The sequence below is a fragment of the Bos taurus genome, chromosome 4 (assembly GCF_002263795.3).
Source record: "Bos taurus isolate L1 Dominette 01449 registration number 42190680 breed Hereford chromosome 4, ARS-UCD2.0, whole genome shotgun sequence".
Classification (NCBI taxonomy): Eukaryota; Metazoa; Chordata; class Mammalia; order Artiodactyla; family Bovidae; genus Bos; species Bos taurus.
Window position 1 is genome coordinate 15501787 of NC_037331.1, and position 25789 is coordinate 15527575.

A 25789-nucleotide genomic window follows, 5' to 3' on the forward strand; every position below is an offset into this window, starting at 1 on the left:
CTATAAGTCCATCAAGCAAGGGTCTCCAGTTATACCTGACCAGTTCACATACTTGCTGCATTTTCTCTTTTATTCAGTTCCTGTGACCTTCACCCTTTAGGAATGTCTGACGGTTAAATGCAATAGAGCAGCTGCCCCTGAGGACACCTTCTTGCTGTCTGCCTATCTGACCCTTAGCCAGTGAGCTTTAACAACGTGATGCATGCCACTGGTACTCCAGCGTTTACCTCAAACAAGCTGTCCATCTCTTTTTTCTATATAACTGTTGACATATAGCTATGTTTTATCTATCAGATTAGTGTTTTGTAATCTCTTGATCTATGTAAATATACTTGATCTATGCTTTTATGAATCTGATAGACTTTAAATCAAGTCTTAACACATTCTGCAGGTATTAGAGTTGGTCAGTAACATGTTTTAGGGTAGTTCCTTGGGGTTCATGGACCAACATTTTCAGTAGATGGGAATAACAAGCCGTTAATGAGCTGTGTAAATCCACATAGACCATGTCTCTCTACTCTGGTGGGGTCTTAAAAATGTATCCTGTCTTTTGTTCCACAGCATCTGTTCATGCTAGCCTACAGCACCAGGTAAGAGTGCTTAAGAGGACTGTGGTCAGGACTCACTTCACTCCTGGAGAGCCCCACAGGTGCCCGAGAGGCACATTTACTATGATATTTTTAGATATGTTGTTTTCTTGTCAGTGGATAGAGTGACATCCACAAGTAAGAAGACTCAACAGGTACTTACAGAGCCAGATTTAGCTTCCACGTGGGAGCTGAGGTTATTGGATCCTGCAGAGGGAGCTCTTGCATTAGGAGATAATGAGCAGACCTGAAAGCTAGTCCCCGAGTTGCCATTTGTAACCACAGCCATCAATTTCATAAGTCTTACAAGTCCCCTGTCATCTCCACTCCCTCGAAAAAGAGTAACTATTTAGAATGTCTTCGGCTTCATCTTGGCCCACAAAAGGATTCTAGATGGGAGATACTCCTTTCAATTTCATACAAAATGGCCAAATTTAGGACTTTCTGCAATGCTTCCAAGTGTGAACTTAGCAAATGATTCAGTAAAGGTTTCACCTAGTCCATAACCTTGCATAGTGGTTAATTTCAACCTCTTTAAAATCATGCATAATTTTATGATGGTCCTAGTAGTCATTCATTAAACCTTTTACATTTTAAAAGGAAGAAAAAGAAGAAAAAGAAAGCAAAGGCACTATCACATTTCCCTTTGGCAAATATTTTCTTTGGTTAATATTCAAACAATTATAATTACTTACTAATGAAATCAATAATAAAATTTATTTTTTACTCATGTGTCATGTACTTTTTATTCAATATCTTATCTGAACATCATTACTGTATTTTACACATAAGGAAACTGAGGCTAAAGAGAACATAGGATTTGCCAAAAACCATGCAGCTGGAAGCAATTCCAACCCAGGTCTGACTCCAGAGTCCATCTCCTAAATGATGGTGACTAGAGCCAGATGCAAGGTGCCGACTTCTCCCCAGACTTGTTTCCAGCTGCCATTTAATGCAAAGACCATGGCTTTGTGGCTGTGAAAGTCCTTTGCCTATACTGAGTCAATCATATTCTCTCAAAAAGAAGAAAAAAACATGTTGATTTTAAGATTTCCAAGAGGTCCACACAGCCCACACAAGCACCCAGCTGTCTCAGGCTTCCCTTTCCCTCGCCCTCTTTTGCCATGCCTTAGTTTTGTGGTTTTCCCCAGATTTCAACTGGTCTCTTTCCAGGTCTCCTACTTACACAAACGCTTACTCTCTGTTTATCTATACTGCAAAACACTTCATTTGGCATAGTAATGTGCACTCTGACTACTACTATTTCTACTAATACTTTAGTGTGTTAGAATTCATAAAAACATCTTATAGACATGATTCCATTCACTTTGCAGAATAACCCTGTGAAGTAGGCTTATTTTCCCTAGTGACAGATGAGGAGGCTAAGTCTGAGGGAGATTAAATGACTTGCTGAGGTCATAGAGTTTATAAGTGGCGAAGATTTCATGTGGAACAGTGATAAGGAGATATCTATTATATCTTTTATGTTCTATAGGATTTAAGTACAATATCTGAGACTTAGAGACAGTCTTAGAGACAAAACAGTCCATTAGACTGTCTCCACCTTCATGTATTAATAAAGCTCTAATCTAAATTGTTTGTGCCAATTTAATTCTCTGTCACTCTTTGAGAGGCTGTGGAAGTAGATTACCATTGTTCTTAAAGTGATTTCATGCTTTTTTACTTTGGGGGCAATAAAAAGAAAATTGAATTCACTATGAAAAGAATTAGCCTCTCAAGGATTTCCCCCAAAAAATGGTACTCTGAAGAGTCCACTATATGATGAAAAAAAGAATGATTGAGTTTTAAAATAAGGTAGGAGTCAAAGTTATGATTTGCAGTTGCTTAATGTTTCTTTTTATCTGGCTTTTAAAGAGAATTAAGATACACCTACTAAGGCTCCAGTTACCACAAACATAAGCAACACTCTGGAACGAATTATGTAATGAGCTTGTGACTCCTAAATACCTCACTTATGGTGGCCAGTATGTCAATGGAAGTTTTAGAGGCGTTCTGCTAAGCTTTGGACAGACGACTCAGTTATTGATAATTGTGTGTTAATTATTGACTGGGCCATTGTCAATCACAACTCAATCACTGTTCCCTGACACCCTTTAATGATGAAAAGGGAGACAGTAACAATTACCAGCACAATTCTCAAGTGGATGGGGAAACAAGAAGGTGTAGAAAACAAGATTCAAGTCACTATAACATTTCCTTTAGTGTACTTTCCCAGCTTTAAATTTCAAAGCATTTAAAATAATTTCAACTCTCTCAAATCAGTTTCTCTCCTAGTTCAGTTTCTTCTCCTAGTTTTTTCTCCTAGAAAGTTCTCCTAGAACTTTCTTTTCAGTTCAGTTCAGTAGCCCAGTCGTATCCGACTCTTTGCGACCCCATGAATCGCAGCACGCCAGGCCTCCCTGTCCATCACCATCTCCCGGAGTTCACTCAAACTCATGTCCATCGAGTCGGTGATGCCATCCAGCCATCTCATCCTCTGTCGTCCACTTCTCCTCCTGCCCCCAATCCCTCCCAGCATCAGAGTCTTTTTCCAATGAGTCAACTCTTCGCATGAGGTGGCCAAAGTACTGGAGTTTCAGCCTCAGCATCATTCCTTCCAAAGAACTTTCTTTTATTACAGTATAATTGGTTTACAATGCTGTGTTAGTTTCTGCTGTACAACAAAGTGAATCAACTATATGTATACATATGCCCCTCCCTCTCCAGCCTTCCTCCCTCTCCCCCACCCCTAGAATTTCAGTATTCGCTACAAAGCAATAGCATTTTAAAGTCTGTGATAACTTAAAAACTTGCTGTAGAATTTAGCGGGGATTTGTTGTTGATGGTTTCTTCGTTTTCTCAAAATCAACTCATCAAAGATGAGCAAATTATTTCCCTGTGCCAAGAATCTCATTGGAGAGGGAGAGCCTTCTTATTTAGTTAGGTTAGAAACCTTAAAAATAGAAATGTTGATAGTGCCTTTAATGTCAGAGAGCAGGTTCTCTCGTGTTGATATTCAATATAATTTTCCACTAGGGGAAAATCCCTGCATGATTAAAAATAAAAAATGTGTTGATGGTGACATGGGTGTTGAATGTTAAGAGGATAAAATGTGCATCCTTAAGGCTGAAGGGAAGGTATGTATGCACTCCTGGGAAGAGAAATGCAGAGCTAGGGAAAGAGTGAGGAAAAACAAAAATTATACTGAAAATTATAAGGTAAACGTGATTATGGCTCTGATTGCAGAGATCGTGCATAGAACTGCATCGAGGAGTAACCTTGAAAAGTCACCTAGTCGAGTGACCTTTTCTGACATCTAGAGGTCAAACTGCCTGGTATTTAAACTTGATATGGCTCTGGTTTTAATTAGTCCCGTTTTTGAGCTGATTGCCCTGCCTGTAGCAATTTTGCAGTCATATTAAAAATGGTGGGTTTCATCAATTCCAATTTGGAATCATGGACCCTTAATATCACTATCATTAAGTCTGTATCCCAGGTCAGCCCTCCTTGTCAGACAAGGTTCAACATGGAGCTCCTTGTCCAGCCCACGTCCACTGACAGAATCCACAAATTCCTCGTGCATCTCTGTGTGAATCACTCCTCTGTTCCACCTCTGCCTACTGCTGGTGTGCACATATGTGAGCCATTGCAGAGAACAGAGAGGCGATTCAGATGCTGGGAACGTTTTCAGAATAATGGTACTCAGAGGGATTCCACATAGACTTGCACTTTAATTTATGAGTATGGGTCACTTTTGTCAAATAAAGCATGTGTTTACAATATTCAAACATTTAAAGCTCTGGAAAACGTTGAACTCTTTGGGGTTTGGGCTTATGCTTCTGCTGAATGTTTATATGATTTATGTTTTGACAATGGAAAAGCTAGAATAGAAAGAGAGACCACCTAACTGTCCCCTAAACAGTGCCGAGGTGGTCGGAAAATGGACAGTATGGAAGATTGAGCATCTGTAGATCGGGACAAGCCATTCCACCGGCTCTGACTTATTAATTCACCTAGTTTTCCATTCATTCATCCATATTTATAGTCTCCCTCTGACACTCAAACAGAATAGTATCAACACTGTTCAGACTCTAAAGGGGCAAGTCGTTCAACTTCTTTGGCTCTTGATTTCCTTATCTATAAAATAAGAGAGTTCTTAAAAATTCCATGATAGTCTGGAAATATTTAGGTCGCACATAATTAGGTAGTATACAATTATAACATATAACAACAACCACCCAACAAGTTTTTTCTGCCCAGACTTGATTCCAACCACTTAATGGTTAAAAGGTCCCTTAAGAATCCCCCAAACCAGGTTAAAGGTTCTCTTTGCAAGAACTGGCTTCAGTTCCACTGCCCCTGAAGCTTTGGGGAAGGCCTTGGCTTTCTCTGTGATGAACTGGCACAGTGATGGGGGCTGAGAGAGCTGAGAGAGGTGCCTGGTGGGATGCCCCTGCCCTTCTGAGCCCAGGAGAGCCACTCCTCATAATTCTCTCCCAGGAGGCCAAGAACGAACTCCCACCCTCAGAGATCGACATCTGAGACCTCAGCCTCAGCCCTGGGTGATTCACCAGCCTACTGGGATGAAACATACAAAAGCAAAGAATTATCTGGGCTTCTCAAAAGGTAATACAGTTTATAGACTGATAGTCCCCAAATCACAAAGGGTCCTCTTTGTCTCTGGTGTGCATGCTTGAGGAGTGAGTGAATAGTCGCTCAGTCATGTCTGACTCTTTGTGACCCCATGATTATACAGTTCATGGAATTCTCCAGTCCAGAATACTGGAGTGGGTAGCCCTTTTCTCCAGGGGATCTTCCCAACCCAGGGATCGAACCCAGGTCTCCCACATTGCAGGTGGATTCTTTACCAGTTGAGCCACCAGGAAAGCCCAGGAATACTGGAATGGGTAGCCTATCCCTTCTCCAGTAGATCTTCCCGACCCAGGAATCAAACCAGGGTCTCCTGTATTGCAGGCGGATTCTTTACTAGCTGAGCTATTAAGGGAAACCCTGCGTGCATGCTTAGTCATGTCCAACTCTTTATGACCCCATTGACTGTAGCCCATCCATGGGATTTTCTAGGCAAGAATACTGGAGTGGGTTGCCATTCCCTTCTCCAGGGGGTCTTCCTGACCCAGAGTTCGAACTCACATCTCTTGCATTGGCAGGCAGATTCTTTACCTCTGAGCCACCAGGGAAGCCTAGTCTCTTGGGGTCCAGTCAAGAAGTGCAGGCAGTGTAATGCAGGATCTTTGCGCTTGCCCTCCCTATCAGGGAGCTGACAGTTTGGGTCTAAGGACCAGGGCACTGGATGAGCGCTTCCTACTGCGCAAAATCCAATTGTCCGTTCCTCTTTATGGCATGTTCCAAAGTGGATTTTAAAACCGTATCTACTCTCTCCTTGGAAACTTGTAGTTTTCATAAGAATTTTAGAAATCTCTCAGAAGCCCTTGTCAAAATTCGGAGTAACTTCAAGGGAAGTGTACGGAGAAGTACTATAACCACTGATGTCAGATGGAATTCCTTCACTTGGAAAAAAGCCACAGAGCACCACAAGGCTGCAAGATGTCAGGGACTGCTTTTTATATGTTTTGAAACATAGGCGCTTTGATTCTAATGTCTGTGTCATATGCTAAACACATGTGACCTTAACTAAATATCGCAAAGCCCACCATAAATTAATCGTCAACCTTAATGGCTTCCTCATTTCAAAACACATTTCTTTTGTAAGTTAATGCCCTAAGGCCAATATTTTAAGGTGACAACACAGAATTTAAGTAAAAAACATATCCAATATATATGTCTATACAATTATACACACATGTGCGTCCATGCACACAAACCCACATATTTCCACACACAATTTCTCTGCCATTTTAAGACAAAATAGAAGGAGAGGAATTTTGCAGACATTTGAGTCCTATGCTTTTGCTACCATTGCAAACCTTAGGTGTTTTGAGAGTCTCAACTCCACCTTACTAAACCAAAAGGACAAAATTAAGTGGAATTAGACTTTTCCAAAAATGTCCTTTTCTTTACCAGCTTCTGTTGGGCTGTGTGGGTAGCCAAAAGTTTTCTTTAGGAAATAAAAAAGACACATAAAGACTCTAAGGCGTCTATAAAAGAAGAGAGGTGATTTTGGAAGTTATTAGAAGCTGCTGTTTGCTTTTGGAATGTCCTTGATTTTGAAATTCATAATCCAAGTTCTTTGATTCTAAGAAGAGCATGCACTCCTGATATTTCCTTCCAGGGCTAGAGGTGGGCAGGATAACACACCTCTCCAACATCCACAGAAGGGGAGGCAGGAAGAAGGAAAATGCAGCTGGGAGGGAGGTGTGGAAAGAGACAGGTCCTAACCAACATTCCCTCCTCCCCTGGGTAGAAGTGAGCTGGAGGATGCTGCCTCCATTCAGCTTCCTGTACGAATTAATAGACACAATATGAGTTTGGGCTTCCCTGGTGGCTCAGCGGTAGAGCACTCGCCGGCAACGTAGAAGACACAGGAGACCTGGGTTCGGTTCCTGAGGTGGGAAGATCCCCTGGAGAAGGAAATGGCAACCCATTCCAGTATTCTTGCCTGGAGAATCCCATGGACAGAGAAGCCTGGTGGGCTACAGTCCTTGGGGTCGCACAGAGTCGGACATGATTGAGCATGCATGCACATAAATGAATATGAGTTTCACCTGAGACACATCTTTTGGCAACATGTTATTAATACAACCAAAAATAGGCAGGATAAACTTTTGAAAGAACACCTTTTTTTTCCCCCTTAAAATGTATATGAAAAAACACAAGGGACTTTGAGAGAGAAATGATCAATGAAACCATTTAGTAAATGTTTTAGTCTATATGTTAAATAATCTGACATGGTGGAACATTCACAAGAATAAAAAATTTTAAGTGCTATCTGTGCTTAAGTGTCCACCTTTTTATTAGTACTGCTAAATGTAAAGTAGTAATCAGATCAGATCAGATCAGTCACTCAGTCGTGTCTGACTCTTTGCGACCCCATGAATCGCAGCACGCCAGGCCTCCCTGTCCAACACCAACTCCCGGAGTTCACTGAGACTCACATCCATCAAGTCAGTGATGCCATCCAGCCATCTCATCCTCAATAGTATAATTCAATATAACACAATGTATACTTATATAAAATATTTATAATAATCTACTCTATGGAAATGTAAATGGTTATGTGTTTCCATTGGAATATAAACAGTCCGGTATATTTAACACATTTTATTTGACACATACCATATTTTAAATAGGAATAAGCTCCTAGTTCCCTAACTAAAGGAATATTCAGTGTAAAACCAAAAGTTTTTACCAATGTTTCACTTAGCAGAAAATAACGAGGTTTATATATTAAAGTTCCTGTATTTTTAAATTTTAACAGGCACTTTGTCTTAGAGAAAAAAGAATATTTCAGTGCCCCAATTCAAATAAGGATCAGATTCAGTGCTGAGTCAGAACCTTGGCAAAAGCACCTAGGGTGTCTCTTCCCTGCACAGTCTACTCAGCGCTTTCAGACACATCTCCCTGACTTTCCTAGTTATCCTGAGAGACAGAGACGGGCAGGACTCAAGATCTCCTTTAGGGATGAATTGAATGCCTTGGGTCTCCAGTCTCATTCTACAAGGGAGAGGATGAAAGAGTACTCACCCCACAGTACAGAAGCAGCCATCGAGGTGGCGGCATTCACAGATGCCACGGCAGAGACCAAAAACTCAAGACCAAAAGTTGACCTTAGGCACTTATAACCTCTTTCTTTAATGACCTGGCAGCATCTGAAAAACTAAATGTGTAGATCTATTTCTAAGGAGAATTTCTCTCTGTGGGATAATATTGATCATTCACTCATTTTTCATTCATTCAACACATTAAAGAGTTCCTTTTGGGTGGCAAGCCTAGTTTTGGAATCAAGAATTTAGTACAACAAAGAGCTGGCCTTCAGGAAAATTGATACCCTTGTGAAATATACAGGGCAGGAAATAAGGAAGTTGATTTCAGAAATGATGCATGCCTTGGAGGAAATACACCAGGGGATATGATTGTGGTAGGGGAGGGAGGGAGAGGAAAGAATGGCCTTTTGTATAGGTGGAGAAGGAGGTCAGATTTGAGACCTTAAGAATGAGCCAGCCTGACAAAGTCAAGGTCTGGAAGCAGGAGTGAGCGAAAGGAGGCCAGGTCAGTGTGGTGGGAGGCAGGCAGCAAGGGAGCAAAGGACAGGCGCTGCGGCCCAGGTTACAAAGGGTCCCAGAGAACACGGAAAGTGGGTGCAGCGTGCTCTCTGTGCAAAGAGAAGCCACCACAGAACACTCTCCGACATACATCACAGCAGGAGCCTCTGTGACCCAGCTCCCAGCACAGTGGAAATAAAAGCAAAAATAAACAAATGGGATCTAATTAAACTTAAAAGCTCCTGCACAACAAAGGAAACTGTAAGCAAGGTGAAAAGACAGCCTTCAGAATGGGAGAAAATAATAGCAAAGGAAGCAACTGACAAACAACTAATCTCAAAAATATACAAGCAACTCCTACAGCTCAATTCCAGAAAAATAAATGGTCCAATTAAAAAATGGGCCAAAGAACTAAATAGACATTTCTCCAAAGAAGACATACAGATGGCTAACAAACACATGAAAAGATGCTCAACATCACTCATTATCAGAGAAATGCAAATCAAAACCACTATGAGGTACCATTTCACACCAGTCAGAATGGCTGTGATCCAAAAGTCTACAAGCAATAAATGCTGGAGGGGGTGTGGAGAAAAGGGGACCCTCTTACACTGTTGGTGGGAATGCAAACTAGTACAGCCACTATGGAGAAGAGTGTGGAGATTCCTTAAAAAACTGGAAATAGAACTGCCTTATGATCCAGCAATCCCACTGCTGGGCATACACACTGAGGAAACCAGAAGGGAAAGAGACACGTGTACCCCAATGTTCATTGCAGCACTGTTTATAATAGCCAGGACATGGAAGCAACCTAGATGTCCATCAGCAGATGAATGGATAAGAAAGCTGTGGTACATATACACAATGGAGTATTACTCAGCCATTAAAAAGAATGCATTTGAATCAGTTCTAATGAGGTGGATGACACTGGAGCCTATTATACAGAGTGAAGTAAGCCAGAAAGAAAAGCACCAATACAGTATACTAACGCATATATATGGAATTTAGAAAGATGGTAACGATAACCCTGTATACGAGACAGCAAAAGAGACACTGATGTATAGAACAATCTTTTGGACTCTGTGGGAGAGGGAGAGGGTGGGATGATTTGGGAGAATGGCATTGAAATATGTATAATATCATATATGGAACGAGTCACCAGTCCAGGTTCGATGCACAATACTGGATGCTTGGGGCTGGTGCAATGGGACGACCCAGAGGGATGGTATGGGGAGGGAGGAGGGTTCAGGATGGGGAACACATGTATACCTGTGGCAGATTCATTTCGATATATGGCAAAACCAATACAATATTGTAAAATTTAAAAATAAAATTAAATTAAAAAAACAAACAAACAAACAAAGAGAAGCCACCAGAGAGTTTTCTTCAGAAGGAAAGGGGTGTGGTCTAATCTCTGGCTTTAAAAGATCAACTTGCCTGCCATGTAATAGAAGGGCAGAGGTGGAGGAGAGAAGGCCAATGGAGAAGTTGTTTTCACAGCCCTGATGAGATAGTGATGATCTCCTTGGGAGATGCAGCAGGAGACAAGTAGCCAGAGGCGAGATATAATTTTGAAGGTAGAACTGACAGATTTGCCATAGGACTAGATGTGGAGGGAAGAGAGGGAAAGGAGGACCAAGAATGATTTAGGTATTGTGGCATTAGCAAGGAGTATGAGTAGCACCACTTTCAGGCTGATGGAGTGAAAATCAAAGGCTTTATTTGGGTTATTAGGTTAGAGATGTCTGTGAGAGATCTAAGAGGAGATGTCTGGTAAGAAACTAGGTGTGTGAGACCAGGGCTTCGAGGCAAGAAGATAGACATTTGGAGGCCATCAGTGCATGGACGGTGGTTAGTGCCATGGGATGGTATGAGAGCATCTAGGTAGGAGCATGACCAGAGAGGGCAGGGGCCTGAACCAAAGTCTGTTCTTGAGACCGGAAGACAAAGCAGCAAACGAATGCAAGGGTTGCTAGCAAGGAAACAGAAGACAAAAACCATAGGGTTAATCTGCATGTTTAAGTGAGTGCAAGGCTCTGGAGAGTCCATAGATGAGGATGAATAACTTCATCAGTTCTTTAGATGCCTCTCCTCTTCTCTCAGGTCCAGTAAAGATGTTCACTTTTACCAAACCTCTTAACTACAGGTACATTTTTAAAGGCTACTGTCGCCTACCTTTGCTCCAGTGTCTCCAACTCCAGGTAATCCCCTTGATCCAGGAGGTCCTGGGATTCCTCGAGGGCCCTGAGATGACATAATAAGGAGGAGAGGGAGCAACCTTGCTGTGTGCAGGGTTCAGGCAGGGAAGGGAGGGAGCGAGGAGAAAAGAGAAAGGAAAAGAAGGGAAGGGAGGGAGGGGAAAAGAAGAAAAGGAGGGAGGGATGAGAGGAAGGAAAGGAAAGAGACAGGAGGAAGAGAGGGAGGGAGGGAGGAGATAACAGCAGCGTTCACACTTACGGGCACACCAGGATAGCCGTCACCTTTGAGTCCTGGAGCACCCACTGGTCCCTGCGGGCCTTGGGCACCCTGCGTGAATTCCAACACAGGAGATATCATGAGCCTAAACTATGAAACAGCTGGCAAAACTTAAGCTCAGTACCAACTCAGCACACCAAAGGCAGATTTGATAAGGGCAGAGGAATGGTCTGAGAATTTTTAGAAGGAAATATGGCAACTTCTTATCTCCTTGTAAGTCTTTCCCATTTCTGTTATGGGAAGCAAATGATGAGTGGAATGAGTGTAAGGAGTATATATGAACTACTACAAAGTCCTGCATAGGAAACATTTCATGGGGGTTAGAAAAGAGCTAGTTGCTGATATTTTAATTTTAAAAATTACAAAACGTTAGTGCATCATAAAATAAGGGCAATTATAAAATGAGAAAATTTAGTCGGCACCATGTGAGAAGAGTAGAGAAGAATATGAACAAAATTTTAAGTATAAAATAAGATAGTGTGTGTTACCTATTATTATGTTACATCTATTATCTTCCTCAGTGAGGCCCAAATTAAGTGAGGAATAAAAGCTCAAATAAAAATGAAAAACAGGTTAATTTTTAAAAAACACTTTATAAAAGAATAGGACACAGAGTTAGTGGTTCATATCCTGAGAACTAGGAAAAAGTGATAAATACTGCTTTACCATGATGACTTTGGGCATCAGAAACTTAGTAGTAATACTGTCCTCTTATATAGAGGATAAGAAAGGAGGATTATTGCCCTTTGAACAAGAGTTCTCTGTACCAATGAAACTCAGAGAAATTTCTGGCCAGAATAAAATGGAACGAAGGAAAAATGAAGAAGACTCTTACCAAAGAAGATTTATTCATGGTAAACCTATTGCACTTATATTTAAAACATTTCTTTACATCCCACATCCCATTTTGTTGCTGTGATAACTCTTACAGTGGCATTTGTCAATTCACATCAATTATTTTGATAAAGAGCTGTTCATGATTTAAAATATTTATGTTTTGTCTGTTATCATATGTGAAACAGATCACCAGTCCAGGTTCGATGCATGAGACAGGGTGCTCAGCGCTGGTGCACTGGGATGACCCTGAGGGATAGGATGGGGAGGGAGGTGGGAGGGGGGTTCAGGATGGGGAACACATGTACACCCAGGGCTGATTCACATCAATGTATGGCAAAAACCACTACAATATTGTAAAGTAAAAGCCTCCGATGAATGGATAAAAAAGCAGTAGTACATATACACAATGGAGTATTACTCAGCCATTAAAAAGAATACATTTGAATCAGTTCTAACAAGGTGGATGAAACTGGAGCCTATTATACAGAGTGAAGTAAGCCAGAAAGAAAAACACTAATAGAGTATACTAACGCATATATATGGAATTTAGAAAGATGTTAACAATAACCCCGTATACGAGACAGCAAAAGAGACACTGATGTATAGAACAGTCTTTTAGACTCTGTGGGAGAGGGAGAGGGTAGGATGATTTGGGAGAATGGCATTGAAACATGTATAATATCGTATATGAAACGAGTCACCAGTCCAGGTTCGATGCACAATACTGGATGCTTGGGGCTGGTGCACTGGGACGACCCAGAGGAATGGTATGGGGAGGGAGGAGGGAGGAGGGTTCAGGATGGGGAACACATGTATACCTGCGGTGGATTCATTTTGATACATGGCAAAACCGATACAATATTGTAAAGGTAAAAAAATAATAAAAATAAAATAAAATAAAAAATAACTTTTTAAAAATAATTTAAAAAATAAAAATAAAATATTTATGTTTGCCACATCATTAAAGAAACTCTAATAATAGACATGTGTTTTCCAAGATTGGAAAAAGTAGTCAGATTCCTAATATTTGTCTTATATGTAAGCAAATGCTGAAATCAAGCTGCGTTATTTCAAGCCAAAGTGTTGCCCCAAATCTAATTCCCAAAAATGGTTTCTGATTTTACTCCTATAAATAAATAACTGGGGAAAGATTTTTTTATGCCAAAAGAAAGTTAAATTGATTTTGAAAATCATGAATACAACAGCTGTCATTTCCTATTAAGACAAAGAGACTGTGGCCTCGTATGGTTAACCATCTTAAGAATGGTCTTCAGAAAACATGTGGCCACTTATAAAAATGCACTATTAATGCACTATTTAGAATGCACTATGTACTTAATGCACATCAACAGAAATCCAAGATGATCTCTTAAAGATGTATGACAAAGCAAAAAACAAATTATTCTGGAGCACTGAATTCTGGTGGCTTCCCCACTAAGGAACTGGTCATATCTGAGAAGCAGTTTATTATACTATTCCAATTATGTGCAAGGTTGAAGCACTAAGCATTTCCTATGGGGACAGGTCCCCAAATAAGATGCCCATTTCTCTGCGTGCTTACACAAGGAACAGGCCAGCCGCAAAACAAAGCAGTAACTTCCCCCTGGTTAAGTTGAAATTTAAAAAGAAATTGGAATCAAAATTCACTTTCCATTTTCATTCCTAAATTCCAAGCCTATAACAAATTATCAGCAGCTGTTACTGTTTATCCTCTGGCCCCCACACTGCAGGGAAAGCCATTGAAACATCCATGGTTTAGGAACATTTTTTTCCTAGAGATCTGTGTCCTGTCTCCTGCAGAAATTTCAGTTAACTTGTTACTTCTTATGCTAACAGCGGGTAGGGAAAGGGCAGTGTTCTTGCTCAGATTTTTATTTTGGACACCTCTTGATAGTTTCATGGATGGAATTTTGCCACTTGGTTTTTCTGCACTGGATTCAAGAAAATGTTTTGCAGAGTGATTCTCTTTGAAGTGTCTCTCTCATTCAACAGAAATTAGGGTAGAAATCTTAATCAGGTGTTTCAAAATGAGCTTTAAAAAAAAAAATCTGGGTGGTCCCTGAAGAAATACATAAAACTGAATTAATGTGCTAAAATTTTTATCAGCTAACCCTCCACGAACTTAAAAACAATCTATTAGGGGAAAATGGCAGAACAAGTAATCACTAGAGACCAAGGAATTAGAAAAATGACTGGAGTGAAAAGGCAAATAACTCTAAATACCATCACCAATAATGATCAGTAGAAAACGGTTAGAGCTTATAAACATCAACTATGCATTTAGATGGAAAAGGCAATGGCACCCCACTCCAGTATTCTTGCCTGGAAAACCCCATGGATGGAGGGCCTGGTGGGCTGTAGTCCACAGGGTCGCCAAGAGTCGGACACGACTGAGCGACTTCACTTTCACTTTTCACTTTCATGCATTGAAGGAAATGGCAACCCACTCTGGTGTTCTTGCCTGGAGAATCCCAGGGATGGGGGAGCCTCGTGGGCTGCCGTCTATGGGGTCGCACAGAGTCAGACATGACTGAAGCGACTTAGCAGCAGCAGCAGCATACATTTAGATGTTGCTTCTCTTGTAAAGAACAGTGTAAGTAGAAAGAAATAACCTTGCATCATGGACCTAGGGTTGCACAGATTCAGGAAGCTATCAAACAGTATGAAAATTGTCACCCAAATGTTCTTGACTGAGGCCATGCCTGTAGTTTTAGCGTTTGGAAGTTTGGAATTTTCTCCTTGAGTCATACGTAACTTGGGTTTCTGTAGAGTCTTTTACATAGCTTGGGTTCCTATGTGCCTCAGAGTCTGGGCAGTAGGGTGACCATCTTCTTATGATTTTCCCAGGACATTCTCTGTTTTAGCTTGAAAATATCCCAGAAACGTCTTCTGTCCCCAGTAAGCCAGAAGATAGCACTCTAGCAAGGACAACTCTCAAAGTGATTAAGAACAGCGGAGGTCAGCATCCTACCTCTTGCTTTAAGAGGAATCACTACAACTTATGTTAGTATATAATAGGCTTTGAATTATATGCAAAGATGGTCTAAGTTTCCTTTTTTGAAGTTTGAAAGTCACTGGTGTCAGTACTTGAACCCTTTCATTGAGAATAGACAATTTGATAAAGCCAGCTTCAAAGCTACATAACAACATGCTACTAATTTAATGAGCGCTGATTATGGAGCCCTGAAGCCTGTCCTCATAAACAGGGATGTGCTTGTTGACATTTGGAAAGTAGCATTTCTCTGTGTAAGGCTAGGTTTTATGTGAGGAGGGAAATGGTACTTTGTTGCCATGGGAAAAATAGTGATGATTACTTAAAACTGTCTTCTCTCATCATTATTTGCATTTTCATTTAAAATAACTCTGAAAGATGGACAACAAGCAGGGAAATCTAATTCAATAAAGTTTCTAAACATGAACTCTTTGGACAGTGTTTTGCAGAAGAGATGCATTGGCCATTAATATGTAAATGAAGGAGGCCAGAGGCCATATAATATCATATTATAGACATTACAGAAAGAAAAAGCATTTTCAATCAGCTGTTTAGTCAGCAAGCATTTTACCAGAGGAGCTATCATCCTCCACATTTATGAAAAATAAATGATCTGCTGGCTTGATTTTTTAAAGGGGGAATAATATATTCTTATATCTCAGTTCATCAGTGTAGAGACTCTAAGTAGAACAATCTCAGTCATAACTTACGATGCATTAAATCTGCTTTCATTTTTTATTGCAATAAAAGAACATGAATAAAGGATACCTTTGGTCCTCGAATAGCAATTCCAGGTTCTCCTTTAAATCCAGGCATCCCAGGTCCACCTCTGTCTCCCTGCACATGTCAAATAGTTTTCAGTTTCAGACTTTAGGTTTTATGAGAAACCATCATGGCTCAGGGCATAAAAAGCCATTGGCCAATTATAAAGAGCTTAATCTCTTAGAATCAGATTCTGAGAGAGTACATCCTTCTAATATATTTGAGAAGAGTTTCAAATCTTAAGCAAATAAAAACTGTCAGTAAAGACTACTAAGCTTTTCAGAGAAGAGCTGAAATAATAGGTGGCTCTCTAGACACAAATATTTAGACTGTGAAAATGTCTGGGAATGCTCTTACATCTGAGTGGATTTCTTTTCTGCCAGACTTTCTGATTAGCAGATTATTCTGAACAAATGCAATAAATTCTTACATGCATTAAGGCTAGCATTTAAGGAAGGTAGTTCAAAGTAGAGTGATAAGGAGCAGAAGAGCAGGAGCAGAAAACCTGGTTTCTAGTCTTAAATTTGCTGCTGGCCCTCCATCTGCTTAATCATGAAATGGCAGGGTTGAGCTATATAATATCTTTGGGTTTTTCCAAAGCTAAAATTCTTTCACTGATTTTATGAATCTTTTCCCCACTCCAACTTCCAAAAAATCCAAGTAAAAGAAAAATATATCCCCAAGAATGCATACTTTTGGTCCAGGTGGTCCAGGAATTGATATTCCAGGCATCCCAACAGGGCCCATAATTCCTGGATCACCCTAAAAACAGAACAAAATACTCATTACATTTCAAACAAGGAAATGATATATGGAATTATATTAAGAAAAATATAGAAATATATTTCCAGCATTTTAAAGTATTGTGACCTGTTTCACAGACCACATGAAAATACTTGAGCATCTTTGTTAAGCCACTACTAAAGTTATTAATAATTAAGATTTCACTCCCTATAATAAATAAATTCAGTTAATTCCTTAGTAATAGGAAATTTCTATCTCTTGTGCATCCTTTTATTAGGTAACAAAAATCATGCAATGCGTGGTGATTCATTTTTATGTTTGTACGCCAGGAAGCTCAGAGGGAAATATTTATTCAGTTATAGCAAATACCTTTAGTGTAAGTTTTAAGGTACATGTGATAGGCAAATAATGTTTTTTTTAGTTTACAACTTTTTCCTTTGAATTTTATGCTCCACATTGTATCAGTCTTCCATTGTATGGTATCTCATGTCCCTTTTTAGAAGTAGTTAGTTTATGGTTAAAAAAAAAATTAATATGAATTTTTATAAGGCACCTCTGGTGATTCTGATATAGGTACTACTACTGTACTTTGAAACACTATGCAAAGCAATTGTCTGTCTTTTTAACTTATTTTATTGAGGTATGTTTTAATGTGGTGTTAATTTTTACTATACAGAGAAGTGATTCACGTATAGCTGAACCGTGTATAACATGTCTATATGATTCACGTATACCATATATAAATGTTCGTGTTCTTTTCCATTATGATTTATCACAGGATATTGAATATCGTTCCCTGTGCTTTGGTGGCTCAGATGGTTAAGAATCCGCCTGCAATGTGGGAGACCTGGGTTCAGTCCCTGGGTTGGGCAGATCCCCTGGAGAAGGGAACGACTACCCACTCCAGTATTCTGGCCTGGAGAATTCCATGGACAGAGGAACCTGGCAGGCTATAGTCCATGGGGTCTCAAAGAGTTAGAGACGACTGAGCGGCTTTGACTTTCACTTTGTGGTAGGACCTTGTATTTTATCCATTCTAAATATCACAGTTTGCACTGGCTAATCCCCGGCTCCCAGAGCACTCCTCCTCTAGCCCACTCCCCGTTGGCACCACAAGTCTGTTATGTCTGTGAGTCTGTTTCTGTCTTTAGATAGATTCATTTGTGTCATATTTTAGATTCTACATGTAAGTGATATCATATGGTGTTTGTCTTTCTCTTTCTGGCTTTTCTTAGTATGATAATCTCCGGTAAAGCAATTATCTTTAAAAGAGGGTCACACACCCCATGAAGTGTTCAAAATAACACATTTGAGATATTAGAAAAATTTATCAGGACTACACTCTGTACTTTTATCTCATCTTTTAAAATTTCAATCATTTATGTAAATCTCATAATGTATGTTCATATAATAGTTTATGAATAAAAATTAGAATTGAAAACCCAATAAGTAAACATAGATTGCATCATGGTCAATTTTTTTTTTATTAGTAAGGATTTGTAATCAAGCAGTTTAGAAACTACTGATCTAGAGTAGGTGCCAGATCCTGCCTGTTGCCTGTTTTTGTACCCCCAGGACTAAAAATGGCTTTCACGTTTTTAAATGATTGCTATATAGGTGCCTCCATAATATCCTCAATTTGCTTCTTGAACCAAAAAGCCTAAAATATTTGCTCCCTGTACCTTTACCAAAAAATTTGCCTCCTCTTGCCTTTAGAGAGGGCTTCCTAGGTGGTGGTGGTGGTGCTGCTGCTGCTAAATCGCTTCAGTCGTGTCTGACTCTGTGCGACCCCATAGACGGCAGCCCAACAGGCTCCTCCGTCCCTGGGATTCTCCAGGCAAGAACACTGCAGTGGGTTGCCATTTCCTTCTCCGATGCATGAAAGTGAAAAGGGAAAGTGAAGTCACTCTGTCGTGTCTGACTCAGCGACCTCGTGGACTGCAGCCTACCAGGCTCCTCCATCCGTGGGATTTTCCAGGCAAAAGTACTGGAGTGGGGTGCCATTGCCTTCTGCGCCTAGGTGGTGCTAGTGGTAAAGAACTCACCTGCCAATGCAGAAGACATGAGAGACATGGATTTGATCCCTGGGTTGGGCAGATCTCCTGGAGGAGGGCATGGAAACCCACTCTAGTATTCATGCCTGGAGAATCCTATGGACAGAGGGGCCTGGCAGGCTACAGTCCATAGGGTCTCAGAGAGTCAGACATGACTGAGCAACTTAGCATGTCTTAGAGAATTAACTATGTAATCCTGCTCCTCCAGGAAGGACTCCATTGCGAGGACTCACTGGTAATGACCCCTGCCCTGGGCCTGGTCCATCTTCACAGCTGAGGCCTCCTGCTGTTCTGGTTACCCGTATGACCAAATGGGCTGAACACACTGGCCTTCTGAGGCCAGATGATACCAAGGCATGTATGTGCCAGTCCTTAATCCAAACCTGTATGTGAGTGGCACAGGACATGGCCAGGATTCTGGCAACAGATAACCACCCTATTCAGTCCCGTGGCAAAGGGATAAAACATTAACCTGTTAAAATTTTCACTAAAACCAGGTTAAGTGAAATTATGTGTCTAGAATTAATTTATTCTACTTTTTTTTTTATAAAAAGAAGCCAATTACTTTTAAATTTTTTTAATTTTTTATTGAAGTATACTTGATTTACAATGTTGTGCCAATCTCTGCTGTACAGCAAAGTGACTCACTTACACCCATATAGATGTTCTTTACTTATATTCTTTTCCATTGTGGTTTATCATAGGATATTGAATATATTAATAGTCCCCTGAACTATAAAGGAGGACCTTGTTGTTTATCCATTCTATACGTAATAGTTTTCATCTGCTAACCCCAAACTCTCAGTCTGTCCGTCACCACCCCTCTCCCCCTTAACAGCCATGCCTGTCCTCTATGTCTGTGAGTCTGTTTCTGCTTTATAGACAGGTTTATTTGTGCCGCATTTTAGATTTAGCATATAAGGGATACATGGCATTTATCTTTCTGACTTACTTCACTTAGTATGATAATCTCTAGATCCATCCATGTTGCTGCAGATGCCATTATTTCATTGTTTTTTATGGCTGAGTAGGAGTCCATTGTATATTTATCCCACATCTTATTCTTCTTCCATCAGTCTGTTGATGGACATTTAGATTATTTCCGTGTTTGGTCTATTGTGAATAGTGGTGCTATGAACATAGGGGTGCGTGTATCTTTGTGAATCATAGTTTTGCTCAGGTGTATGCCCAGAAAAGGGATTACTGATCTTACGGTTGTTCTCTTAGTTTTCTGAGGAACTTCCACCCCATTCTCCGTACTGACTGCAACAACTTTCATTCCCACTGAGACTGTAGGAGGGTCCCCCTTTCTTCACCCTCTCCAGCATTTGTCATTTGTAGACTTTTTAACGATGACCATTCTGACTGGTGTGACGTGGTACCTCAGTATAGTTTTGATTTGCATATCTCTAATAATTAGTAATGTTGAGCATCTTTTCAAGTGCCTGCTAGTCATCTATATGTCTAAAGAAGCCAATTACTTTTAAATATAAAATTGTATACATGGAAACTATACAAATTTTTTTAAAGACCCTTATTATAAAGTGTGAGTATGTTTTACAATATGGCAATTCTTTATCAGGAAAAGCCTTATTTCAAAATGCAAGAAAATATTCATGTTGAGTCAGTATAACTAAGACATGAAGAGTAATCACTGTTGTTAATACAATATATTTCCTATATAATGGCTTTTCTCATTGTGTGCTCCTTGAACTTCCTGCAGCAGGAGGTAGTTATTTAGGAAATGCAGGTTCTTGGGTCCCACCTACATACTAAATCCAGACTTCTTGTGATGGCACCATGAAATATGCCTTTGTAACAAGCTCCCAGGCAATAATGATGACATGGAAGTTTAAGAATCACTGGCATGTAGAGGATGCTTTGCTTTGTATCTGTGTGTATCTTCTGGGGGGCCTATTTGTTTTAAAGTTGATCTTTAATCCTCTGGTCCTTGAACTTACTCCCTGTTTCTTTCCTACAATTAGCATCTTCCTGGAGCCCTTAACTCTCTCAGGTGTGCAGTTTTTGTTTGCTGACACATCCAGATGACCTCAATATTCTCTCCTGCTAAGTTAGGACACGTGCCTATTTGCTTGCTTCGCAGTTTCCTTACTTTTTTCTCAGCACCCTGTCTCAGGCAGTTTATCAGGACATATATGCCCTACTTTCCACTTCATTGTGCTGATTTTTTGCTCTCTGAATAATTCCACGTGCTGAACACTAACAATGTACCTGGAACCATGATAAGTGGTGCTTTAGTCATTCCTTAAAGTCATCACAACAACCCTGTGAAATAGACACTGTTACCATGATTATTTCCATGATTAAAGTGACTGATCTCCAAAAGTTCTGGGGTGCAGCAGGGTGAGAATCCCCCTCTCATCCCTTCTGAAGTCCCACTCTACATCCTCCCCACATTGCCTCTCAGTCTGGGACTTTTTTGTTCTTGTTCAGCAAAGCAAGGTGATAGAGAATTGATATCTCCTATGGTCTTAATGTATCCCAACTATGGAATATTTGGTTGTTAATAAAGAACACTAACACACAGATTCTCTCCTAGCAGCATCAATATTCCAATGAAGATCACATGTTTTATACAATCTCTTTATCCCATTTTGTAATGGTCTGGAATAGTATGTTTTCTAAAGCCTTTTTCATTTTGGAGGCTTTGGTTTTGTATTTCTTAAGAAGGAAACAAGATTCCATTAAAACCAGACACAAGAACAATCTCCCCAAAGCATAAATAAGAATTTATGGTACATACCTTTGGCCCTCCGGGCCCCTGAGACCCTTTCTGTCCTTGATTTCCTTTGCTCCCTTTCTTTCCTTCATCTCCCTGACAAAAAGAATTATAAAAAAAGTACAGTTGTTTTATAATATATCCACCTCCATCTTATAGCAACTACGTCATGGCCAGACTCTCAGTGCATACCAACTTCAAAGTCATGTTCCCCAAGCCCAGCTCAGTTGCACAGGGTCTGTTGATGTTCTTGTGTAGGTTACATGATTTCAAAACTGTCCAGACTGCACCATTTACTCAGTGTGATTTAACACTTCCTAGGAGAAGACAATGGCACCCTACTCCAGTACTCTTGCCTGGAAAATCCCATGGACAGAGGAGCCTGGTAGGCTGCAGTCCACGGGGTCGCTAGGAGTCAGACACGACTGAGCGACTTCACTTTCACTTTTCACTTTCATGCATTAGAGAAGGAAATGGCAACCCACTCCGGTGTTCTTGCCTGGAGAATCCCAGGGACGGGGGAGCCTGGTGGGCTGCCGTCTATGGGGTCGCACAGAGTCGGACACGACTGAAGCGACTTAGCAGCAACAGCAGCAGCAGCAGCAAACTCTGTGTTCAGTATCTTTCCTTGGAGACTTTGATTTGACTTTACAGGTCTATTGCCCTCTTGGTCTGTTTAAGTAGTGGTTCTGAGACAGTCACAGTTTCGAAGAAGAAAGCCACCTATGCTTTTCCACGCTGTTTTTCAGGTTCTGTGCTATTTCAGTTTTGAAACATAAAAGGAGACATTTAAAAAATCAGCCCTGGTTCTTCCTCCATGGAGTTTAATTCTTTCTCCCCAAGGAGGCCAGTAATTCAATTGGTAGAAAGATGAGTGAGCATTAACCCAGTGCAGAGCAACACATTGCCTCGTGTTCCCCAGCAGGGTTGTGTACACCAGTGCTCCCCGCCAGAGAACTTTGTTACCTTCAACCAGAAGCCTCAGAGCATCCCAGAACTATCCTTACCCTAGGGCTCAACTCCAGGGCACCATAGCTAAGCATGTGCCCAGCTCAACAAAAGAATTTCTTGGGGTATGTAGCTGAAGGTGTTAGTCACTCAATTGTGTCCAACTCTTTGTGACCCCATGGGCTATAGCCCACCAGGTTCCTCTATCCAAGGGATTTTTCAGGCATGAATACTGGAGTGGGTAGCTATTCCCATCTCCAGGGGATCTTCCAGACCCAGGAATTGAACTTGGGTCTCCTGCACTGCCGGCAGATTCTTTACCATGAGGCTGTCCAATATTTATGACATAAATGACTATACCACCGTTTTCAAACCTAAACATGCATAAGAATCACCTGGAGATTTCTGGGCCCCCCATCCAGAGTTTCTTATTTACTAGGTCTGTAGTAGAGGCCAATAATTTACATTTCTGACACATTCCCAGATGACACTGACACTGCTGTTCCAGGGGCTGTGCCCTAAGAACCACTGGCCTATACCGAGGTCATCAGCAGTGCAGACACTCCACTAAAAAGAAGAGAGACCTATAGAATCCACAAACATGCAGACAACTCCCTAGTACCCGTACTAATGGAGGGCAGTGATGGCAGCTAATTTAAAAAACTGTTAAATATCCAAATGTCACTTATCATGTCATTATCATCTGCCAATAGCATTGAAATCTACCCCAACTATTGATGTTCTCCTCTTCAGTACCATATTTAACTTATTGACCTAAATGATCCCAGAAGCCAACAGCAGTATGTGTGTGTTTAGTCACTCCATCGTGTCTGACTCTTTGCGACCTCATGGACTATATGGCCAGGCTCCTCCGTCCATGCAGATTCTCCAGGCCAGAATCCTGGAGTGGGTTGCCATGCCCTCCTCCAGGGGGATCTTCCCCACCCAGGGATCAAACCCAGGTCTCCCACATTGCAGGTGGATTCTTGACTATCTGAGCCATCACGGAAGCCCAGATCCACCTAAATGTAGTAAAGAGCCAGCACCACACACTGACTGCTTTGATATATAACACATTCCTGCCTACCACTCTTCTGCAATAGCCTTCTACAAGCCCCATATCCCCTCGATGCCAGAAATCCAGTTCACGCATATTTTCCTTGCTCTGCTTGTGTATTTGACACCACCCATTGCTTTCTTCTTGGAGCCCTTCCTCCTCGGCTCCCCTAACATGGTACTCTGGATTCAGCCTGTCTTCATGCTGTACGGAATGCTCTCTCTCTCCAGCTGCTGTAAAATGCAGGACTCCAACCTTAGCTCTGTTTCTCAGAGGTGTCTTTCATCCCCACAGCTTCAATTATTAACTCAAAGGGCCTATTTTCCAAAAGTATATTCAGGGAAACATTAGTTCTCCTGAATGTTAATAGGCAATCATCTCTAAAAGTCCTTCTTGCCTGATGTTAGAAAGGAACTCTCTCTGTGTGTGTTTCCACTCCCTGCTGCCCACCATGCCCCCCACCCCCTTGCCAAAAAACCAGATCTCATAGTCTGGTGAGTCAGTTTTAAATTTTAAACATTTAAAATATTTGAAATGCTACAAATACATTTATATTTCACATTCTCATGTTTAAGGCTAATGACTCAATTTTAGCCAATATTTTTAATAATACATAGACATCTAAGCTATCAATTACTGTTTTAATAGAATTAAAAATAGAACACTAGTAAGTATATGGATTTTATTTTTACTTTGCTCATATATAATTCTTCAGAAAACTTATATGGGCATTGATGACTGCACCTAAGAACTGTAGTAATATCTGACACCTTAGAGGTTGTAGGTCTTATTGATGAATTTGGGTGTTTTCCTATTGACATATAAAGATATTATTCAACAAGTGTTTCTAAAATGTGTTGAATAAATCTATGCCATGTTGTGAAAGTGCCACTTCATCAGGTTATATTTCTTACTACTCTGTGAGATTGTATAAACATTTGAAAAAAAAAAATTATGGACTTTTATGTCTCAAGGATGTATCCCAAGTCTTCTTTTCCCTTACTGTGTGTGTGTTTTTTAAATATCAACTTGGCTGTTTATTAAGAAAACATGTGTTGAACTCTTCCTATAAGCTTGGTTTTGTGACAGATGTTAGGAAAATGGAGATGAATAATACATACTTGCTGTCTAGCAAAGCTCAAAAGCTAGTGGCCATAATTTTAAGCCAGAAGTAAACGTCTTTGACATAGCAAGAATAACATCAAATTTCTCCTAAGCTGGCTTCTTCTTATCAAGACCAGAACTCAGCCGTCTGCTTCCCTTCCCCTACCACTGTGGATTCCATACCTTGAGGCCAGGCTGTCCTTTCCCAGGTGGTCCTTCAGGGCCTCTTGCCCCCGGAAGCCCTGCTTCTCCCTAGAGAAAATGACACCAGTGTCTTAGTTGATCCTGCATAGCCAATATGAATACACCCGCCTTGTCTCTGCTTGGATCCTCCAGTACAGAAAAGACCTTCACTCTAGTCTCAATTTAATTTGGAAGTTTACCAACATGAATAATTTAACATCAAACTTCAGTTTAGCTCAGAGCAGCTGAAATATTGTGAAAAAGTCCAATTTCCCAGCCAGTTGCCAAAGCAATAAGCTCACTTTCTTTTGGCTCTTCGTTCACATTTGGTGGTTTGTTTTTTGAAAAAACAAGAAAGACCTTCAGCCTTACCATCTGCTGTTTTTCTCTACTTATATTGAAAAATGAGTATTTCAAATGTCAACTCAAAATATTTCAGGAAATCTTTATAATGGCCTTACTTCCTGAATACATTTACAGACTTTTCCTTTTTGGAGGGGAGGAAAAAAAGCCTTTTTCTCAAACTTTAAATAAAAGTGCTTTCTAGGAATCCCAAAGGGAGTAGGTCCCTGGAACACCATGGCCAAAACACCAGAGAAAAGACAGAGGTCGTAAGATACTTACTTGGGCTTTGAATTGGTGCTCTTTTATCTGGACTAAGTAAAAAAGGAAATTTAGAGTTGTGGGATATTATTTTCTTAAAGAGACTAAGTTCGTCTTGAATGGTTTCATTTGAGCTCTTGCAGGACCAAGATATATGTGGTTTAATAGTTTTATTCCAATAATATGGAAAACAGTGTTACCTTCTTCCCTGCAGCTCCATCTTCTCCTGGTACTCCTGGCTGTCCTGGGAGCCCTATTGAGCCTGGCTCCCCCTGGTGGATGAAGAGAGATTTTTATTTCCCAGAAGCTCACATTTATCATGGAACTTCACTTTAAGGTACTCGCAGTGGGATGCATCTTATTACAATATCTGAGAAAAGCCTAGGAGCAGGGAAATCTGAATAGTAATTAACAGTCATTAAGCTACTTGACCTTGGGCGAATTACTTAACATCTCCAGATCTCAGTTTTGGATTATGTTGTTTATTATCAGTTAAACTGTGAGCAGCTCCCTCCCCTAAAAG

General features: G+C 40.6%; 1 protein-coding gene across 2 annotated transcripts in view; it reads right to left on the bottom strand.

Annotated features, from left to right (window-relative positions):
• COL28A1 (collagen type XXVIII alpha 1 chain) overlaps positions 1 to 25789 on the bottom strand; it is a 181519-nt gene that overhangs the window by 76263 nt on the left and 79467 nt on the right. The window contains exons 19-25 of one of the 2 annotated variants that reach the window (XM_024990987.2): positions 25467 to 25538; positions 24664 to 24732; positions 21396 to 21467; positions 16527 to 16595; positions 15840 to 15908; positions 11225 to 11293; positions 10943 to 11011 (exon numbers count right to left, since the gene is read on the bottom strand). In XM_024990987.2, coding sequence (XP_024846755.1) covers positions 10943 to 11011; positions 11225 to 11293; positions 15840 to 15908; positions 16527 to 16595; positions 21396 to 21467; positions 24664 to 24732; positions 25467 to 25538 — 489 coding nt within the window. The remainder of the gene's footprint in view (positions 1 to 10942; positions 11012 to 11224; positions 11294 to 15839; positions 15909 to 16526; positions 16596 to 21395; positions 21468 to 24663; positions 24733 to 25466; positions 25539 to 25789) is intronic. The other variant, XM_024990989.2, reaches the window with a different exon arrangement.